The sequence below is a fragment of the Prinia subflava genome, chromosome 5 (genome assembly GCF_021018805.1).
Source record: "Prinia subflava isolate CZ2003 ecotype Zambia chromosome 5, Cam_Psub_1.2, whole genome shotgun sequence".
Classification (NCBI taxonomy): domain Eukaryota; kingdom Metazoa; phylum Chordata; class Aves; order Passeriformes; family Cisticolidae; genus Prinia; species Prinia subflava.
Window position 1 is genome coordinate 23,096,478 of NC_086251.1, and position 22,260 is coordinate 23,118,737.

The following is a 22,260-nucleotide window of genomic DNA, read 5'->3' on the forward strand; positions in this document are numbered from 1 at the left end:
TCCTGAAGCTGCTGAGCTTCGTGAGGAGAGCACTTGAGCAAAGGTGAGCATGGATGCTGCTGGCAGAGCCCTGTGTCTGCTGTGGACCTTGAGCTGAGCCTGTGTGATTGCACCCCATGCAGGCCAGCCCTTGCTGGCTGAAGTGTGTTCTTCAGTCTTGCTGATGATTGAAGCCTTTAAAGACATGCTGGTGACTCTTTTTAGAAGTTAGTTATTGAAATAGCACTTCTCTACAGCTCTAGGTCTGTGAGAAGGTCGCTTGCTATAGCTGAAGTAGTTCAGGGACTTAGTGGTATTTTGCAGTCTTGGAGCTTTACTTCAGGGAAGTGTTTGACCTGCTTTGGTTAAAGGGAAGAAGGTTACTTGGACTGCCTGCCTGCTTGCCAGAAAAGATACCAGATAAGCTTGGAGTATAATCTTGGTTTCCTAATCAGAATTTAACACGTCTGCCTGCTTGGCTAGCAGACACGTGCTGCATCACATGCGCTTAAAGGGAAAACAGCTCTGCAAGACAAGTTTAACAGTCTCTGGGAACTTTGTTTGGAACATGTAACCAACCGTCTGTCCTGCTTCCGACTCTTCAGTAAATGCAGCAGAAGGTTGTTACCTACAGCAAAGCCTGGAGTTTTAGAGCCTTTCTGTTGGCCCTGTGCCAACAGGTTCAGTGTTGCATCACACAGTCTGAGCATGCAGGAAAGCAGTGCTGGGGAAAGAAGGCTGGAAACCCCCAACTGCTCTTTCCAGCAAGTTGAGTCAGCTGCATCACAGCTTAGTTTTCCCAAGCCCCTCTTGACTAGCTCTCTCTGGGAAACTGCTGACCCCGTATTGAGGGACCTGCATCCTTCTGGCTTGGGTGCAGAAGGACATTTTGCTGAAACTGGGGCTGAAACCTCCACTCCCCGGGGAGGAGGGGAGACATTGGTTCCCCACTTCAGGAGTTTACAGCAGTGGAGCAGAGGAATTAAACTCCACGGAAAGCAGATGTAATTTCTCGTATGGAGAGTCTGAAGCCCAGCCAGTGGCAGAAGCAGCCTTGCTATGCGATGCAAACTCCTGAAGATGCTGGGCAGAGATACTATCCCACTAGAAAGTAAATACACTCTTGTTAATGGGACAGTGTTTTCTCCCTGCCTGTAGTTATTGTAGTTATTATCCCTGACTTCCCCTTGTGTTTTCTACAGCAGCTCCTGGCAAATGCACAAGTTGTGGACTGGAGCAAAGATCAGAGTGAAAACAGGCCTTGGGTAGTCTGAGCACCTCATAACAAATAAATTCCCAGAAACTCTGCTCAGCAGCCCTTCTGTGTTTTGTCAGCAACAGCAAAACTTAGGTGACATTTCAGGGTCAGTGAACCAAAAGGGATGTCACATACAGCCCAGTTTGCATCTTTGTTAAGACAAATGTTTATTAAAATGGTAGTTTAAATGTGAGACTGCCTTAAAACAGTCAGTTCAACAGTTCTTGATACTACCAAGTTTGAGGGGAATTTTTTAGGTGTCCCAGCTGTTACACGTTCAAGGGGCCTTTCTAGCTTGACCAGCAGACTGAGCATTGTGAGTGCAGCATGTTGGGACATAAGGCAAGGGGGAATTCTTTTTTTCTGAGGTACAACAGCTACCTGTTTTCTGAAGCTGAGTCAGTACACTTCGTAGGTGGGAACTTGTTTGATGACTTTCTAATGCTGTCCCCAGAGCTAACTACATGATGCACCTTCTGCCAAGACAGGAGAGCTTGCAAGCAGCTTATTTCAGACTGTGGCTTTATCTTAGTTCAGAAAAGCTTCTTTGTATGAGCAGCTGAAGCCTAGTGTAAACTTTCAAAATGTGGAGCCAATACCTATCCAACCCTCTCTGCCAGCTTGCTTCAGGTGGTGGTTTGGCATTTTCCATTTCTCCCAAGTATTATAACATTATCTAATGAAGCACAGAATTGCAATCTCTCTTTAGCCCTGTTAGTTTATTTCACTTCATTCTATCTTGAAATCCTGCCGATAAGAGAACAGCTGCTTGCAGTTCACTTGCAGTTCTTGTCCACTCCTTGTTTCTTCAAAGACTATTTTGGATCTTTGCACAAGTGTTTTCCAGTCCTAGTTGGCTGAACAGCACAAGTTTCAGCTTCTTATCAAACCTGAAGACTTGCTGATACGTGAAGGCTAAAATAGAGCATGCTTCCCTCCACTTTCAGAGTGAGATGGGAAGATGTATGCATTTCTTGGCTACTGAGATCAGTGTCTGGATTCAGCTGAGTCCTCACAGGGACGTATTGCTCTACTAATCCTTGCCCTACATAAGACTGTGTGGTGAGCAAGGCAGAGGCCACAGCTAATGTTTCATAACTCTTGACTCTCTTGGGGCTCAGGTATTCTGCCATAAAGTAGGGGCCAAGCCAAAATGCCTAAACTTGATTTTGGAAGGGGTGAAGCACTTTGTTCAAGGGAATACGCTGCTGGTTTTTTGTCTTTGTGATTTGAAGCCATAACATTGTAACAGAGCCTGATAAGCCAAAGATTTCCTTCCTGGAGAGGTTCCAGCTGCCAGATATCTAATCCTTTGTCAGCTATCTTCCAGCCTGGCCCTTAGAGTCATGAGTTTCTCTATTAAAAAAATATTTTAAATTGTGTGTTTATCTTTCCTTGGTTCTTCACAGAAGCAATGCATTTACCTTTTGCTTCTGACAACAACGTTCTAGCAGCAGGGTGTCTCTTTCTCAGGCTGTTTTGAATGGTCCTTCTATACAACATTATGTACTATTAAAATACTGTGTGAAAAACTGGCAAGCAGATCTTGAGGCTCCTGTGCAGTTGGCTGAGGCATTCTTCCTGAACTGTGCTAATCCTGTTTACCCTGGGAGGAGTACCATAGGGGAGATGGGTGGGAACAGCAAAGGAATGATTGTTTTTAAACTGGAAGTATGGATCATAGTGACTGCCTCCTCTTATTTATCTAAGCTTATAACTTACACAGAACTGTGTATGTTTTGTTCTTGCTCTTTCAGATTCTGGGTGCTGTAATCCTGGGGTTTGGAGTATGGATTCTGGCCGACAAAACCAGTTTCATTGCAGTTCTACGTAAGACTGTGTTTCTTCATCTTCCTTCTTTTTCTAAATTGACCCTGTTCTAGGGCTGTGTTTGACTGTGGTGTAGCCTAGGAATAGCAATACTTTTGTGCATGGCCTGTGGCCTGAGCAGTGACATGGTGTTTAGCGAGGTGGGATTGTTATCAGGGACACAGTGAAAGGGAGCAACCCGGGAGACATAGCATTCCTCTTAGTCTTGTGGATTGAAACACGAGGGTCAGACTGAGTGAGACTACTGCCTCTTCAATCCAAATATTTTGCCTTAAACACAGGGGCTAATATTTCATCCCATTTTCACGGCATGCTCTGTGTTTTCACAATAATTTTTTTATTACTATCATGTGCAAAGGCCCCTGATGCCTTAATGCGGTTTTGCTGTGTGAGTTCTCCACTGCTTTCTTTCTGTAATGATCTATTTCAGTTTAAATGCTTTAAATGCCAAAGAAAGTAAGAACCTGGTTTTATTGATGCTTCATGTACATTGTAGAGGATGCATGTCTGTGGGGTGTGGGTGTCTGAAGTGTTTTGACTTCTAAAACACTCTTGTGTGCGCTTGATGAGACTTACCCTGGGCATCAGAGGTGTTTTGTATTGTGCAAGAGGCTTAGCTTCCTTTCCCTAAAGTCAGTCACAAACTTTGACTTGAGTCTTAACAGAGGATCTGCCTTCTGCAAAAACCAAAAAAACTGATCTGGTTTAGTAGTCAGGGCTTCAGAGGACTGTAAGTGGACTTTTCACCAAACTAGTATCTCAGCTTCATCTTTCACAAGCTCTGCTTCATTTGAGCTTTTTCCTAGAAATACTTCAAACTTTTCTGCTTGGTGGTTCTGGTTACTTGTTGTCACTACCTCCAGAGTTGCTGTGTTGGGCACCAGTGCAGGAGGGCTGCCTGCATGTGGGGGGTGAACACTAATGGCATTCATAGCCCTGTTCCCAGCTACTCTGAGTCCAAAAAGGACTTACCCTCCCAAGTCCTGCTGAGCACTCTGGTCTGGTTTGAAAGGTGCTGGATGGAGAAGACATCCCTGCTAATACCAGACATGCAGATACTGCTCCTTGCTCTGCTGTTGTGCTGTGACATCTGGCTTGCTACTGCAGTACTAGAAGGTGAAGAAGCACAGCAGGGATGTTGGTTAATAAAGTGAGGGCATGAGCAGAAACAATACATGCAGCCTAAAAGAAGCCTATCATGGCCTGGCTGTTTGCAGTACCCCTCACAGTCTGAGGTGTGCTTAATACCAGTGGGTCAGCAGCTGATTCCCTCAGGTTGATGCATGTTACAGCCACTTGTGGAGGGAGAAGTCCCTGAACTTGGCTCTGTTTCTTCCCATTTAGTTGGAATCTCTGCTAACAGAGCATTTAAGACTTTTGTTTCCTTCCTGGAGATTTCCAGTATCAGCTCTCTCCCTGCCCCCTCACTTCCTTTCCCATGCCTTGCCCCTCTTTCCCTCTGTTTTAGTAACCTAGGCATCAGGGAGGGCACCCAGCTGCTGCCAAAGGAGCCTGTTGTACTTGCTTGGCTGCCTGCCCAGCGCAGGGAAAAACACGGAGTGACGGCAAACAAGCAGGAGTTGAATGCCCTCAGAGCCTTCTCTTGCAAGACAAGACTATTGCAGATGAGAACTGCAAGTGTGGCTCCTGTCCCCTGACACTGTCAGCTCTCCAAGGGGCTTTTGACTTGGAAGTACCTTTTTCCTTCTAGTGGGAATTGAATGAAGCAACTGCTTTCTGGCGCTGTGGAGGTGCTGCAGCCTTGGCACTTGAACACTGACTTGCATGATAGCTGAGCTGATTTTGAGGGAGGGAATAGGGTAGATTTGTGAAGGCCACTTCTGTAAGGCTGCTGCTTTGGTAAATGCTTTGCAGTACCAGCACATAGCCCATGCAGCAAGAGTTACAGGACTGGTAAGGAAGCAGGATCCTGGGGTTTGTGGCATATGTCCAGCCAAGGAGAGTCTGGCCTGGAAATTAATTAAGGCTGAAGTGACCTGTGTGGCAAATGGATCTGCTTCACATCTTGATAAATGAACTTTTCTCTGTTCAGTGTGTTTTAGGGAAAAAAGTTTGGAAGCTGGTGGCTTGTGCCAGGTGTCAGGAGTAGGGGGAAGTATATATCAGGGAGGAGAGTATCAGTCTGGGCTTGATTATTTTCCTTTAACATATTTCAGGAGGAGCTCAGAGGAAGTTTGCCTCCTGAGACTTCCTTAGTTCAGGAAACTAAATGCTGAGCTCTAAAAATATTATTTTCATTAATCACTGGACATCCAGAATTCCCCTACACTCTGTAGCTTGCAGATGTAGAAGTGTCTCTTAATGATTAATGAGATTTCTAGTTATTGTTTCTAGACAGAATATCTCTTCAACTTTTATGCTGTAATGATTGTTATCTCCAATCCTATTCTGCACAAAATAGTCTGCTGACCAACCCAAATGTAAGAGTTTTTCTTCGCTTGCTGAGCACTAAATGCTGAGGGGAGAGGGCTGACATCGCCTGCATGTCTGAAACAATCTGACCTAAACTTGGTTGAAAAACAGTTGAGTGTTCAAAAGCACAGACATTAGAAACAATAGCAGGGGCTATCTAGGAGGATTTGTCAGAGTAGCTAATTTGGGTATTATATCTGTTTTGATCCTGGAATAGCATCTGTTTGCAGGGTGCCATGCACAGGTGCTGCAACAGCCTGTGGTAAGTGCCTGGCCACAAGCCATTCAACCCAGACTTGCTAAGTAACCTGTGCTCAACACCAGCTGTAGCTTGTTGCATGTTTCACTCCACAGATTTAGTTTGCGATTAACTGTAAGTGGATAAGTGAAAACAGAATGGCTACAACAAGAAATAGTGCATTAACGTGAAAATGCTATCCAAAAAGGGGGTTTAGGACTTGGAAGAAAGCTTTCCTGAAGAGAGCAAGGGGAATTGAAGCAAATAGACAGTAGTTATGGAGTAGATCATCTTTTATATTACTGTTACTTGAAGTACATTCATGAGGGAGTACAATTCCAGTAGGGAGATAACTGTCTCCAAACAAGGTTCATTTGTTTGGAGTGACCTTGAATCTTCCAGACTCTGGAGACCTGCAGGATGGATTTTAAGTCTACCTTCGTAAAAAGACAACCAGAAGCATCTGTCTGTCACCATGTTCGGCCCACATCTGTGCAGTCCCTTTGAAGCAGACAAAGACAATTATCAGTAGACATGGAGACAGTTCTATAAATGGTGATGGCAGACATTTTTTTTTTTTCAGTAGCTAATGTTGTTCTCTCTCCTGGCTCCCACAGAGATGTCATCTCCCTCCCTGAAGATTGGTGCATACATCCTCATCGGTGTTGGGGCACTCACCATACTGATGGGGTTCCTGGGCTGTCTGGGAGCCGTCAATGAAATCCGATGTCTCTTGGGTCTGGTGAGAGTATTCATGCCTGTTTTAGAGCCAGCCTTTAATACCTCTCTTGCAAAATGCCTGTTGGGTTGTGGGTGGGCCTTCAGTCTCCTGGGGATGTTATTTCTGCTAGGTCAACTCAGATCTAGTTCTTAATTTGCACACATTAAATTGTCCAGCAGTCAGCAGCAGAGCTCCTTAGACATTACTGATAATGAGCTTGGAACTGTGAATGAGAGAGGATGTCACTGACAGTTTGTGCACGCAGTGGGTTGAGGACTGCCAGCTGGGAAATGTACCCTGTCCCCCTCACCCTGACTTCCCACTTGGTACTGTGTTCTCAATGGTGGAAGAGCAAGTTCCAAGGGTAGTGAAGAGTGACAGTGTCCTGTTGTATCACACCTGTGGGAAGTGCAAGAGTCAAGAGAGACCCAACTAGGAATGTCCTGTCTGTCAGGACCTCTCTTCAAACAGTTCATGTGTAGGAAGCTTTCTGTCCATGATAGGTGAGATGATACCAGCTTCATACACCTCAGCCTTCTGCTTGACTCTGTCTTATTCAGAGCACATATGTGTTGGAAACCAAGCATGGCATACATTGTGTGTCCTGGTGTTAGGGTCTCCTTGTCTAGCAATAGTAGCTGCACCATTTAAAAGTAACCTTAGAAGTTTGCTGGCGCATCTTAAATTTAGACCCTCAAACAAATTAAATAGCATTTTTTAAAAAAGGTAGTTGATTAAAAAAAAACCATTAAAAATTAGGTTTGTAAAATGGACTCTTTTCTTTTTATTGAGGCTAGAGGTAGGCAGAGTCCAACTGATTGATTGAGGCCAGAATGGAGTTGGATGTGGGAGAGAGTCCCAGCTGGGATGACACATGCAGATAGTACTTGTAAGCCCTTTTCCTCCTGAGGTCTTTCTACTGGCCCAATGGGAGAAGTGCTGGACTTCTGCACTGGTCTGACGCTGGTCCCAGCCTTTTCCTGGGAAAGCGTTGTTGATAGCAGTTTGTCTGCAGGCAAAAAGATGTTAGCTCAATGTTGTGATTGCTGTTGTATATGAAATTTTAGTAACTTTTATGTACAGACCTTTCTAAAGACTGACAGTGATCACCTATTGTTTTTTGTTCTTCAAAAACAGTACTTCACCTGCCTGATGATAATCCTCTTAGCTCAGATTGCTGCTGCACTGGTCATCTACTTCCAGAAAGAAACGGTAAGTCCTTATTACTGCACGTCTTTTCCTTGGACTTGGCTTGGGAGAAGGGTGGTACCTAGAAATTCTTTCTTCCCAACTGGACTATACTGTTAGCAGGCATAACTGGATTCTCCTTTTCTCTATCCCAGCTCAGTAGCTTTGCTATTTGATTTTTCTGTATCTGCCTCAAACGTGCTGCTTTCTCAAGGATTATGAAGCTTTATTTGGTATGCAGGCTTTATTTTTGGGTAGTGGAAAAAAAAGTCCTGAAATGCTTTGGACCACACCTCCTCTTGATCCTGCTGTTGACAACTGTTTGGGCATTTAGTAGCAGTGGTTACTACGACCCTGTTGCCACCACTGGTGTCTTGAGGAGTTACCAGCCTGAGCACTTTCTTGACTGGTCTTCCTCCTTGTGCCATCTTGTTCTGTCCTTTCAGTCTTTCTGCGTCTGTATGTAGAACTCTTCTTGGAAGAGCTGTCCTCTTTCCGCAGGAACAATCCCAAATATCTGATGGTTCCTGTTCTACAGCTGGAGTTTAAAGCCAAGTGGCTTAATAGTTTGAAGTGGATTCCTTTGTCGGGAAGGCACTTTCACTCTAGTATGTGCCTCTAGAGCTCCAATATGCTTCGTAGTGTCAAAGGGAATAAATTTTGAGCTACCTAAGTGTATTGCAACAATCCATCATGTCTACCTACAGGTTACCTGGCCAAGAGAGTGCCTGATCAGGCCTTGAGCTAAATTGGGAGCCACATTTATGCAGTGGGGAACAAGTTATAGCTGTGGGGTCACTACTGGCTTCTGGTAAAAGTTGTGGGTAGCCCTGTCCTTTGCTGCGTAACTGTGCATACCACTGTATGGCTGTGCTTGCCTCTCCTAAGTCAACTCTTCAGCTACATGGTTACAGAAAGCAGAACAGCTGAGGAAGTTATGGATGGGGCCTGGTGGAGAAGTTTGGGGCCAGGGGGAAGGTGCCTGCCACCAGTATAACTGATGTGAGCTTTGTGCTGTGGTGACTGTGAGCAGCTGTTGGCTGGGTTCCTTGCCACATGTGGTGTGACTGTAGCTTGCTTTCGGCTGGCAGAAGCTGAAGGAGAAACTAAAAAAGTGACTAAAACTGGTGTGTAAAGATTATTCTCAACAAATAGCTCTGACTAATGCAGATATGGAGGTGTGGGGATGGGCATTCCCCTGCAATGGGGAAATGTGACTTCAGACCAGGAAATTCTATACCTCTGTTAGCATTTCACCTCCAGCTGCCAATCTACTCTAGAAAACTCCAGCTTTTAAGCTGTAGCTCTTCATTTAAACCTCATCAGACCAGGGAGAGTTTAAAAGTACTGGAGGTTGTTTTGCACAGCTATTGGAGCTGGTGTGACTGAGATTATCACTTTTACAGATCTGGGAGAATGGTCAGGGAAGCTGGGCTTTGAGCAGATGCTCCTGTTCAGTCTCTAATTAACAAAATGAATGGAAAAGCTCTTCTAGAGCCATTCTGTTTCAGGGATCCTCCAAAGTACTGCCTAGAGCACTAAGAAAAGCTGTATGAGGAAGGTCTTGGCTGAAACCTCCAGCACAGTGGTTTGGGGCTGCGCTTCAGTGCTGCTGTGCAAGTCGCTGTGCTTCACTGGCTGTACGTCATCCCAGGGCAGCTCGGAGCCCAGTGAGGACTGAAACTGCTCAACAGCCAGTCCCTAGATATCTGTTGTGTTCTTTATGTTCATTGCTTTCTGACTTCAGGAACTTGGTTAGATATAAAACAAGGAATAACAAGAGTGAAGGAGAGGGTTTTGGATTGAGAATGTAGCAAGATGATAACTCACTCCTTTACTTGAACTGAAGTATTTGTTTCTATGGATTCAATTGAAATTATTGTTGGCATATCTGTTCCTTTTTGGTGTCAAAATCCTCCCCCACACTGACAAATGAAAGTATACTGAAATAGAGTCAGAGAAACTGTAAAAGGCTGAGCCTCTGACAGGAAGGCTGCTGCTTTGCCTCTCCCATGGGCATTGTTAGAGGAATGCCCCTTCAGACTGGAATTGCCCAGTACTTCTGGAAGGATGTTGATGCAACATTCGTTTCTATGCATGTGTTGGTGACTGAAAATGTGGGGTGGGGTTTTTTTATGGACAACAAAATAGTAATATCACAAATGCTGCAAATGATATTCTGCATTGTGAACTGAATGTTGCTAGTCACCTACATCTAATGGAACACAAGCCCCTAAACATGTGAGAGTCTGGGCAAGTTCTCTCTTGGCCTAGTTCACACAGTGCAGCTTGGCTTTAAGTGCCTTGAATGAAGGAGAATGGTGGTGTTTTGGTAATAGCCCTACTTCCTAGCTATTGTTTGCAGCAAACAGGCCTGTGTGATTGCATGCAGTGACTTGTCTGGGGCTATGGGCTATGCATTAGTTTCAGAATCTGAAGTGACAAGGCAGAGGAGAGCTCCCTCCTGTTTTATGAGCAGGCTAGATGCTAGTAAATGCTGAGAGAAGGATCCAGTTTGCATCTGACAGGGACAGGATAGATGATTGACAGTGTCTGATGGGGAAGAAGCCTGCACAATCCATTGTATGATCAAAGACCTGCTCTTGCCTCTGGCATTCAGCTTTCCCCATCTCCCTCTTCAGCTGCCTGTGTGATGGGGAGACTGACAGCCTTGCTGCTTTCTGACAGTGAGCTGTGGCTTTGGTGCCTGGGATCTTAAGTGGCCCTGCTTTGAGGTGGTGGGATTTTGCCTTCTGTCACTGGGCTTGCCAGAGCTGGGAAGGAGCAAGAAACCCTGAAAGCAAGGGTAGCCATTTCCTGAAGCATTCATGTCTTACACAGCGTCCTGATACACCCTTACAGAGTCCTGATACCTTTAAATGAGGTGGAGATGGTTAGGATGTTGAAAACCTACTGTTCCATGTGCCTTTCTAGCTTGTTGCTCTTTGTTTTCATCTGCCAGGTGCTTAAAGGTGAACAACTGCAGGTGCCTGTGTTTTCCCTTTGGGCTGCTGAATGTGTTAAACCCACAAGCAAGCTGCCTGTGTGGCTCCAGAGCTGTGCCATTGTTTACATAATGTTCTCCCTCTCTGATTGCTTGCTGAAACACCTAGGAATGTGTGATTTTTTTCTTTCATTTGAAATGCCTCACTTTTTGAAATGAGTTGTTTGCAAGATTTCTTGCCTATTCTTTTGTAAGAGTAAGGGCAGAGCAGACACAGAGCTTCCCCATGTAGCTGTGATTGGGGACATCAGGTCTTGTCTGCTTGTGGTGGGGTCCCAGGATTCTTGCAGAGGTGACACTGGGCTCCATCTGACCCAATAGCTAAGGGGCAAGATGGGCCCGGGGTAGGAAAACAAACCCAGCTCTCCTGGCCTCCCTCTGCATGTGGAGCAGCAGTGTGCAAGAGGGTGGAAACTCAGAGGTTCAGTAACTCGTAAGGCTTATGGCAGCAGCCAAGGCAAATCTCATTAGTGAGAACCAGGTCAAGTTGCCTTGATTTGAAGGGAAGGAAAAGGGGAAGTGAAGTAATTAAAAGGGGAAGAGATAGACATCATGAGAAGAAAGATCATGCAGCTCCCATCTGTCTGGCCTGACATAGCTGATCCCAGAGAACTGAGCTGCAGTTTTCCTAGGAGGAGGAGCTGCTGATGTATAGAAGCCTCTCTCTGTGGTAGGCAGTGCTTCCTCTTGCTGAGTGTCCTGGTATTTACCATGGTCATTGGAAATGCTTGATGGTAGAAAAAAAGAGAAAACCCATTTCCACTGATTTGAAATATGCTGTACAACCCCAGTCAGAAAGGTAACATGTGGGCCGGGAACATCCTAGTGCTTAGGCTGATGTAACTCTACCCCATCCCTCAGGCAGTCTAATGACATTTTTCTCCAACATCTTGTGAATCTGGGTCTGATCTGAGCAGTTCTCATGTACAGGCTGGTTAAGAAGAGCTTCAGAAGGAGGTGAGGGGAAGAGTCTGCCAGGTGGTAGCTTGTACCTCTCATCAAACTCAAGGATGTTGTAAATATCTCTGGAAAATGAGTGGGGGTGAAGGGATGATTTGATACACCTGAACTTTGTGATAAGACTGTTAATGAGCATTTAGGTAGTTGTAGTACTTCCCATCTTAATATAGAAACAGCAGTTGTGGGAGTTTGGGGAGAGGTGGAAAAGGCAAGTTTCCATCAGCTGTATATCAGAAAACCCATCTGCATTCATGAGCAGAGTGTCTCACACCTTCCCTGAGCAGTGGAGATGCACTGCAGTGGCAGAGATTCTGGACCAGGGTCTCGCCTGCAGTACAAAGTTACAAATGTATAACCTATGAGTCCTTAAGGCAGTGTTGTCCTTCAGCCTGCACTTACCTTGCACATCTGTCTTGTCTGGGGCATGCAGTTAGCTGTTCAGCCTGTGTCTGAGCAGGATAACCATACCCAGATCTGTTTTCTTACTGCCCATCAGGTTTGTAGGCTTTCCCCATGTCTGGGCAAGGACTTGCTGGTGCTTTGGCTGTTGCAGCAGCAAAGCTGCTGTCCTTACCTGTACTTGGTAACTATTTGCAGTCAGCTTTTGTGAGTGACTGCAGCTTTATACATGTATCTGAAACACCTAAGAAAAGGCTACAAGAACTGATAATCTAACTCTTCTGCCTCTTTTTTTCTTGCCAGTTGAAAGGTGAGTTGTCTGGCATAGTTGTAGGCCTCATTGAAAATTACGACCCTTCAAATGAAGACAAGAGGAACTTGCAAGATGCATGGGACTATGTGCAGACACAGGTGAGTCGTGGGGGGCAACAAGAGGTAGATGATGCTATTTGCCAGTGCAGGCAATGACCTTTAAAGCTAGGCTGAGGACAGAGAAACAGCTATTACACATTGATCTGGCTGATCTACAAAGTGGCCTATGAGGTTTGGTGCCTGCAGACTAGAAAATGGTCTTGCTTGCTGCTTCTGTGACCCTGAACCATTCCTGCATGCTGGGTGTTAGAACTAGCTAGTGTTGGCTGCATGACCTAATGTATCAAGTCTATCAAATGGCACTCCAACACTTGTCTTTGTTTGCTAGGCCTCCTGAATACTAACATGTGTGAAAAACATTTTGCACATGACTTTTGTAGTAACAAGTCTCTAGTTTTTTTGCCAGGCAAGACAGCAGCACCACCTGCCTTACTACTTGGTGCATGTTGCTTGCTTATTGTGATGGTTCTTCTGCAAGTGTCAGTGGTCTTGGGAATCTTCCAATTGCCCATGGTTTCTGTTTTAGCATCAGGGTGAGCAGCTAGAGAGTATTCAAGCACACTGGAGTCATGACAGCTGTTTACTGCCAAACCACAAGCTTGAGAGCTGGCTGGCTGTTGTGGTTAAATACATGCCCAGCATGGGACTGATGTGTAGTAAGTACAAGTAACAGCATTTGTCTTCTGTCTGTTCTTTGGTCTGCAAAGCAGTGACCTGTGGTATTTCTCCTCCTTGGAGAATGATTTATGAATGTTTTGTCACTGTAGTTGCAACTCCTTGGTAGTGAACTCAAGAGAAGCCTGATTCTACTGTGGAGAAAGGCTACTGCTTGAGCTCTTCTTTTATGTAGGAACGGAAGAAAAAGGGTTTGCAGAGATGGAGGAGTATTAGGAGTCTACTTTGTCTCACACTGGAGTTAGCATTTGAAAGAGGGTGGGGTTCTTTGGGAGAAAGTCCAAACCTCCTGTGAGCGAGATTTAGTTCCTTCTGGAGGCTGTGTCTTTGCAACACTCTTTTGGAAACCAAATGCTGATGTGGATGTTCAGCTGTTTGTATCTCATGTCAATTACAGCAGAAACATTAGTTTTCCTTTCTGAGCAGAGAAGGATTTTCCCTAAACTTCTACCTCAGCATGGACAGCCTTTCTGCTCTGTACCACTGGGCAAGCCCTGGGATCCATGCTTAAGATCTTACTCCTTGCTATACTTCCCGATGTGCTTTTCCCTTCAGCAAATACGGCTTTATCACGTGCCTCTGTAGGAATGTGAGTGTTTCTTTGGATGGAAAATTTTCCCTATCCCATGTTCCAGCCGGTCCGTGCTGCACCCGGGCCGCGCAGGGATGTGCTGGGGCTTGGCAGCATGGGGACGCCACCGTGCGGTGGCTGCTGCTGTCCCCGGGGCCCTTTAACTCTTGGTTTGCTAGCAGAGTGGCTCTTTAGTAGGAAATGATCTCCCTGTCTCTCGGACAGCTCTGTACATGAGTGACCCGGGTGGTGTTTAGTGCAGCTATTCATGCAAGCTGTATGGCCTGACTGTTGCTGTTCCACAGAGAGCTCCTGAGTACTTCTACCTGCTTCTTTTCATATGCAGTTATCTTGCCAGTGCAAAGTGTAAGACTGTAATGATCTCTCTCCCATTATTAGATTGCCTGCTGTGGCTGGACTGGAGCAAAGGAATGGGAAGATAATGAGATTCTTAGGAACAAAAGCAATACTGAGTATCCGTGCTCCTGCTCCAATAGATCTAAGGACTTAGTGGAAGGAAGAGGTTTCTGTCATCTGGAAGACCCTGTCAATGGCACTGCAACATACGCTGACTGGCCTGTTCATGAGCAGGTGAGTATGTCTGGGCCCTGTGAAGCTTCCACTGAAGCTCCCTGGTCTTTGTTCCCCTGAAAATTTAGAGCACTTCTTTCACATCCTTACTACCTGAAGAACCAATGGAATTTGGGGCAAGGGAGGACAGGATGACAGGGATCCTTCCCTTTTCTGCAAAAGTTTCCATGAAGCATGGTATAGCATATAACTGGGATAATTCCTGCATGCAAAGATATGTAATGGAGATATTTAGATTCATGCTTCTTTTCTTTGTGGCCATGTTTTTCTCTATAGGGATGCATGGATGGTGTAGAGCAGTGGCTGAAAGATAACCTTGGTATCATTCTTGGGGTTTGCACTGGTGTTGCTGTTATAGAGGTAAGTAATTTCCTGACATGAACCTAAACTATCTTATCATGGAAGCTCTTTTCAAGGCAAAGTTGTTATCTTAAGTAATAGACACCTGGTTTAATGGCAGTGCAGTTCTAGCTCTTGGTTGTTTCTGCCTGGACCTTTGAACTGCACCTTTTGTTGATTGGATTAAAAAATCCAACAAAGCCTTGTCTACTTGTGGTTCCATCTGCTGTATCTGCTTTTGGCAATTCTGTAACCAGGCAAGCAAAATCCCACTTTAGCGAAATCCCACTTGTTGTCTTAAAAATACCATTACATAATTTCCAGATGAAGTCACATCTTTATCAAGCCCAAATTTTTTTTGTCATTTCAATTATTGCATTTTCCTTGTGTTGCAGACTAACTCTGTTCACCTGTGTGGTGTCATTAGAAGATGTTCACTGTATTCTGCTCCCCTGTATCACCCGTTCTTCCCACCTTATTTGTCTGGTTGCTGATTTTGTTCCTGTTCTTCATACTTATTCCAGCTGCTGGGGATGATACTGGCCATTTCGCTTTGCAAGAACATACACAGCGAAGACTACACCAAAGTGCCCAAGTCTTGAGTTGGCTGACTCCAGAGCTACGGCACCACAGAGAAAGGAGCAAACAGAACATTCCTGCCTCATACCCAGACTGTCCAACCATTGACCATTATTCCTGTGACATCCCATTTCTGATACCACTTTGCTAAGAACTGTTAGAACTGCAACACAGCCTGATCTTCTGGCAATAGGGCCCTTGGGCCACCTGCATCCTGCCTCTGGATTATTTCTACTTCAAGAAGCAGAACTTAAACTGGCTCATGTCACATGAGACACGGATTACCCTGAGGGGACAATGCTTTTGCTGCTTGCTCCATGTTAAATAATACTATTCACATCTTCATTCTACAACCCATTGGGCCTAACATACAATAACTTTTTTCCCCCTTGCTCTTCTCCTGCACATCTTTTCACCTCCCCCCTGAATTCCCATGAGCCAGGAATTCTGTTGAGATTCCAGTGCTTTGGTAGCTTCACTTGTATCACTGACTTGTGGTGGTAACTAGTCATGCTTTATAGGCCTTCTTGGCCCCTGCAGTTAACCTGGTTCAGCTCATACCATGCATCTTCCAGCCTAGGCTCTCATCTGAAATGCAGAGTGCTGCTGTCACACTCGCTTCTCCTGTTCCTGGAGTCAGCTATGCCTTGCCTTCAGTGGGGCTCTTCCCTTTGAGCGTGATGAGAAGCCACAGGGAGGGAGCCAAGCCTACCTATTTATTCCTAGTGTGACCTAGCAGATTGTGTGTTGGTGCTCAGCTACTTCTGGAATGGATCCCTTGGGCTTTGGATTTGACACTTACATGTTTCTCCCATTTGCCTCTATCTTTTCCTCTCCCCCTAGCTCTGCTTTGCTGGCTCCTGTCAGCTTGGAGGTTATTTCAGAGACTGCTGCATACTGTGGACTCAGCCCCAGGCTGGCTCTGCTGTTTGCATTCTCGGGTTGCCAACTTTATAGAGGTTGCAATTGATTTGATTCTTCCCCTGCTCCTTCACGAACATAAAGGTTTTTAGCTGTGGATTTAGATATGAGTATGGAGGGATCTGACTGGATTGCTGATGCTGTGTATTGGGAATATCACTGCTATCAGTGCCCAGTATAGATTCTGTAGCTGGGATGCAAAGATAAGCTGCTTTTATTTCAGTTGTCCATTCTTCTGACTCCATGGCTGCACCCTGAGTTCTGCCTCAAGTGCCAGCACTGCAGCAGATAAGTAGCAGGTTCTGCAGTTGTGCAAGCTGCAGGTTTCTCTGCTAGTGGCTGGGCTCTTTGCTCTGTTGAGCCAGTAGCCAGCAGCAAGGAGTGGTGTAGGCCAGAAGAAGGTAGGAAATGCACATGAAACACTGCCCCAACTGCTTGCATAAGAGAGCTGGGTGCAAATCCTCACTTTTAGAGGTGTCCTGTGCACAGCAGATTTCCTGTTGTTACACGTGGTACAATGACTGTGGCATCAGGAAGCTGTATGGGAGATGAGTGGATGGTCCTTGCCAGGGACCTCTTACAAGGTACTTGGTGAGAGAGCCTTTGCCTTACAGAGGTGGTTCCAGGCCTGTCTCCTGTCAGGGTGGGGCAGGTAGTAATAACCCTGGTAGCAGTTCCAAGCGATGGTTTCACTACCTACTTGGTTAGAAAGGCTGGTGCAGGGGATCAGGGCACCAGCAGTGAGTCCCTGCTCCGTCCTCATCTTTGGACAGAGCAATGACTGGGGAGAGTGACTGGACAAACTGGTTTTTATGGAGGTCTGATAAGGCTTTGCAATTCTGAGATATCTGCCCCTTCCTGCACAGATCCTTGAGGCTGACCTTTGCTATAGCAGAAGGCACCCTTAGCAGTAAAGCTTGCTAGCTTTTGTAACACAAAGTCTATTCTCTAATGTGTTCTTATTTGTAAGATTCTTGTTCAGTTACAGATGCCAAGGCTGAGCAGCAAGAAAAAAGGAGCCCATTCTGGATTTCCTTTTTTGTTTTTGTCTGGTTTTAGCAACATCTTCCTACGGGAAGAAATGCGTGTACAGATATAAAAGTCTAGAGGGTGAATATTTCTGTAATAAAGACTTTGGTAAAAAAATATATATCTGTGCCTATGACTTGTGCACTGAAGTGTTTTCCCCTTGCTTCCTCTCCAGCCCTTTCTGCTTCACAGGCAGATCACTGACATCATCTTTGTTCAAAGTATCAAAAGGTCTGAGGTGCATGTGTGAGATCAGTGTGGACTGTAAAGATCCTGTCCAGCAGGTGGGGGTGACAATTTTTTTGGGCTGTGTTCTAAAATCAGCTTTGTCTTGTTTTATGAAGTGTGTTTGTCTTAGGGTGAGCTGACTGAGTGGTAGTTCCTTGAATTACCTGCTACCTCCTAAGCTAAGTATTTGAAGATATTGCTTCAAGTCGGCACAGTTTGAAGTCATAAGCCTTGGAGACTAATTCTGATAAAATACAAGCTTGCTTCTGTACCCATAGTGCTTACAGCTCTTGCAGGCTTAATGATACCATTTTTTCCTACTCATCATCAGAAGGATTCCACAGTCTCTGCCCTGCCACTGTGAGACGGGAGAAAGCTAGATGGCAATTTTTTATAGTTTATGTCACCACATATTGACCTTGACTGAAAAGCTCTTTGGAAGTAGACCAAATACATAAATCTTCTTGCTTTTCTCAGCTCAGCAGCTGGGAAGTAGATATGAGCTAGATCTCAAAATTCCTTCAGATCCTGCACCATATTGGTGCATCTGGACATTTGGAATGGCTTAGAAGAACCTAAGGCAGTGTGCTAATGAATTTTACAGCTGTTGCTTTAGGAAGTAATAAGCGTGTTTGAAGAAACAGAATGAAGTTGCAGAGAAGGTACTGGGTGCTACCAGCAAACCCTGGTGGCAACTGCTCTAAGTCAAGGTTTAGAGGGCTAGACTTCCTTTCAAAACTGCCAGCCCTGACCCGATTGCTCCTAGCAGGGAAGGGCGCTGCTGGTTTCCACTCAGCCTGTTGTGGAGCTGGAAGGAGAAAGGAGGGAGTTGAGGACAACTGCTTGTCCCCAGCTGCTCGAGCTCTGTGGAAACCACTTGCCTTTGGCCACTGGAGGGAGGTGTTCCACCAAGAAAACCCAGCCCGGCTGGTCCCAGGGGAATGAGAGGATGACGCTGATCGCTTCCTTCTGCTCCCAGTTACTCCTGGCAGCAGGGCAGCTGAATTAACTTGTAATTACAGATGTATTCTCCTTGTAAATGATTTGTGCTTAATCCTTGGCATTTTTAGGGATAATTTTCCCTTCCATTTCTTGGAGAAGCACACAGTTTGATGTTTTTTTGCACTTCCATTACTTGTTCCACTACTGTGAGAGTTGTGTTTCCTTCTTGTGTTTCTGTTCTACCTAGCTCTGGAAGTTCAACATGAGGAAATTCCCATGATGGTTCTTGTCCCCATTTTTTCCTGTTTCCCTCCAGCCTCAGTTCCTTTGAGTTGTCAGTCTGCGGGGAAGGAGAGCGCATTGAATACTTACAGATTTGATCTAAAAAAGATTCCAGGAAGAAAGCCCTCAGACCTTCAGAGATTAAGAAATCTGCTGCTGCTCCTTGGGCCGGGCTCCCAGCTCCTCTGCAGAGGTGAAGGTTTGCTGCTGGAACAAGAAATCAGCCTTGCACTCAGGCTTGTTGGGAGCTGGAGCGTTTGTCTAGCAGAGCCCCCAGCGCCAGCCCCTGCAGAAGCTCAGCACATGGAAGTGTTTTGTGCACAGCCAGTAGGCTGCTCTGAAGCTGTCCCAGGACAATAATTAATATTGCAAGAGCAGAGCTGTGACCACCCTGTGGCCTGAAGCAAGGCCCCTGGTAATGAACTGGTGACGTTTCTTGTTCTGTGTGATCATGAAGCACGCACAAGCTGCTATAATTCTTTCCATGAGGTGCTTTTTTCTTCTGGAGAGGGAAGAGGAATTGCATTAGTTAGAGTGGCTGTGGGTAAGTCTATAGGTCGCAATGCATCTTGTTTTCTGTATGGCACATGCTCAAATTTAACATGTGGCAGCTGTTCTTTTCCCTGTAACTCTCCCATGTGTGGTGGTGTGGCTGGTCCCTGCCAGCTTTGTTCAGGATTTAGCCTGAATGTGGTAGACTTCAGAAAAGCCTGGTTTCTGGCTGCCAGAGGACAGACTGCAAGTGGTGGTGTCAGACTCTGTGACATTGTTGAGGAAAGTGAGGAATAGGCAGCCACAGGGGCTCACTGGTGAAAAGCCAAAGGACCCTGGGACTCCCACAAATGCTACCACTCAATGCCATACATGGAGAACATACCCTCAATAATTCATGGGCTGGCTCTATCCCATTAGCCTCTGAGACTCTGCTCTAGCCTTGGCCTTTTATTACATATAAACCTCAGTTAGCAGCCAGGATTTCTGAATGACATCTTAAACCAGGTTGATACTAAAAGCTTGTCAGTGTAGGAATCTACTAGCATGGAAGTCTTCAAACACCTGTAAAGTGGCAAAAAATGCAATTAGTGAACCAAAGCTATTAGTAAAACGTTGTTAGTAAAGCTAGTAAGTGTGCTTTAGCTATTATAAACAATTTCTAGCAGGTGTGTGCTGGCAGAGTTCGTGATTTTTTTTTCCTTGTGGCAGGAATCTTCTCTGCCAAACCTGGGAAATTACCTTCTCCTAAGTAAATTCTGGCCGTAAATTCCTTCTTCTCACAGGTATAAATTGTCTGGTTTCTCTACTCTAAGTTCCTAATAACACAATTGACTGGGCTCTGTGTGCTGTTTGGCTTTTGTGGGGAGGGATTAGGGGAATACTGAATGCTGTGTACCTGGAGAAAAAGTTACTCTCAGCTCTCCAGGCAAAAATATTACCTCCATTTAAAATAGGGGTATAAAAGAAGGATAATGGTCCAAGTAGTACATAGATGCTTTCTGAGATATGGAATCTGGGAGGGAAAATCCTGCTTTAGGCCCCAAGGATAGTATTTTCATCCAATTCAATTAAATTTCTCTCTGGTATTTTCTTTCCTATAACTCTCTCACTGATGAATGGCATTATGGAGTAACTCCTCTGCCCTCAACAATCCAGAGTTCAGCAGAAGGCGTGGAAACCTACTTCTGTAACTGCAACGGGCCCTATCTCTAGGAAACAAGAGAGCATTTTCCTTCCCACCTATAGGATCCAGATATTAGTAACTCTCATTCCTTCACAGTGTTTCTTTGAACACTGGCAGCAGCTCAGGGATTATCCTGATATTGCTCTTTGTTCTGTGAGTGTTCTCCATGTTAGGAACTATACTGACATCAGACCTAGGCCTCCTGCAGGACCCCAGATCCTCACTGTGTCACCAGAGTGCCAGACCTTTTCCATCATGTGGCTCTGGCCAGCGTTATCTGCTGTTCATAACCTTAAATCTTCTCCACGTTGTCTCCTCTTGTCCAAACAATTTTTCTGAAGGTTGTCAGTCTGCAGTTCCTCTGGAATCTGTCTGCCACCATCAGGTAACTGGCTCCAAAGCAACAGCTGTGACAGTGCAGGAGACCAGAGGATTGTGCACCAGACTAACTTTTTCCTTCTTTTTGCCCTCCTTGGAGTTACACACTGGACATATGGAAGTTCTTCAGAGACAGCAAGAATCCCAGAGCATGTGATCATCTGAATGGCTTACCCAGCCTGCTTGCTGGGTATTTTCTACACAGCACTTCTGGAAACTATTTAGGGTTTACTAGGGTGGAAATGTGAGGTCCTGTCATGTTATAGTATAGGCATGTGCCTTGTGCACTGAACTTGCAAAATGATGTCAGAATAGTGTAACTCATGCAGTGATGTCTGCAGACAGCCTGGAACAATAACCCAGCACAGTGCAGACCTTTCGTTTTGGCAGAGGTTTTTCCACTGTACTCTTAAGTATTCAAAAAGAAGTTGTTCTTTTAGTATGATGTTGTAATTAACTCTGGTAAGCACTGATTGGGAATTCTTTTGGCAAAACGGTTCTTCCCTAGAGGGTATCAGTTCCTATAAAACAAAGTGTGATTTAGTTTTTCTTTTTCCTTCTGCATAAACAGACTGAAAGTAGTAATAACTTCTGATTGAGGGATTTCTTTTGCTTTCTCAGTGGTTACCTCATAGTAAACATTGTGTAAAGGACTTGGAATTGAACAAAATAGGATTATAATGCCATATTCTAAACTTGTGACCTAAAACCGGGGTGTATTGGTCTTCTGAGGTGGGATAGACTGAGGAATGTGTGCCAACTCTTTCAGTGAAGAATTTCTTGTAGTATTCAATCTAAACCCCCTTCTTCCCCAGTCCCCAGTGCTACTTGAAGTTGTTTCCTCTCATCCTGTACTTCGGCAAAGAGACTGACACCAGAGCACTTTGTATTTTGGAGAGGCTTCTCTAGACTGCTGTGAGCAATTCTTCAGAGTTGCAGAACAAAGGGCAGAGCAGAAGTGAGGTGGGCTCCATGTGGTGTATGAGAGAAGAAGAGAAATCAGTGGGTGCCTTTCCTCAAAACCAGTGCACTCCCAGTCACCTGGGAACTGAGTACAGGTTTGCACAGGATTTGACTTCAGCGCCTGCATGGGGGCAGGTGTGTCACTGGTACCATGCTGGTGCTTGGTGGAAGCCAATGTGTCTCCTTGTGTGCTCTGAGGCTGGGGAGAGGCTGGTAGAGAAACTGAAATGATGCAGCCAGTGCTACTCTTGTGCGTGGTTTGGTGAGGTTTTTTTCGTCTTGTTTGGTTTTTAAGTGGAAATGCACGAGTACCAGGTCTGTATGAGCCTGTGGAGGTGCGGTGGTGTGGAAGGTGGGCTGGGGCAGTGGGGGAGCCTCTGGAAGGTGAGGTGTACTCATAGGAAGGAACTGCCTAAGGAGGAGGGGGAGGCCTTGGTACATGGTCTGGAGGTGAGGGAGGTGTCTGGGACAGAGAGAGGTGGTGTGGGGATTGGCATGACTAGGCAGTGACAGGAATGGGCCCCCACAGAGCAGCGCCCTGCCCTGAGGAGCCAGCCAGCATGGCCAGGGAGGTTGGATTGCTGAGCAAATGCCAAGCCGTGGTCTGGCCATGGAGGGTAGCAGGATGAGTTGCAGCCAGCCATGGGAGGGATGTAGGAAGAAAATGTCTCTGGAAGAATTGTTCTTGGGAGACAGGGACTT

At 45.5% G+C, this 22,260-nt stretch overlaps 1 protein-coding gene across 5 annotated transcripts in view; it reads left to right on the forward strand.

The window, feature by feature from the left end:
* The window catches only part of CD82 (CD82 molecule), a 39,479-nt gene extending 22,273 nt beyond the window's left edge, over window positions 1–17,206 (forward strand). For all 5 annotated transcript variants that reach the window (XM_063398364.1, XM_063398366.1, XM_063398362.1 and 2 more), the window contains exons 3-9: window positions 2,995–3,067; window positions 6,356–6,480; window positions 7,597–7,671; window positions 12,314–12,421; window positions 14,028–14,219; window positions 14,496–14,579; window positions 15,083–17,206. In XM_063398364.1, the coding sequence (XP_063254434.1) occupies window positions 2,995–3,067; window positions 6,356–6,480; window positions 7,597–7,671; window positions 12,314–12,421; window positions 14,028–14,219; window positions 14,496–14,579; window positions 15,083–15,160 (735 nt within the window). In that variant the 3' untranslated portion in view covers window positions 15,161–17,206. The remainder of the gene's footprint in view (window positions 1–2,994; window positions 3,068–6,355; window positions 6,481–7,596; window positions 7,672–12,313; window positions 12,422–14,027; window positions 14,220–14,495; window positions 14,580–15,082) is intronic.
* Window positions 17,207–22,260: the final 5,054 nt, after the last annotated feature.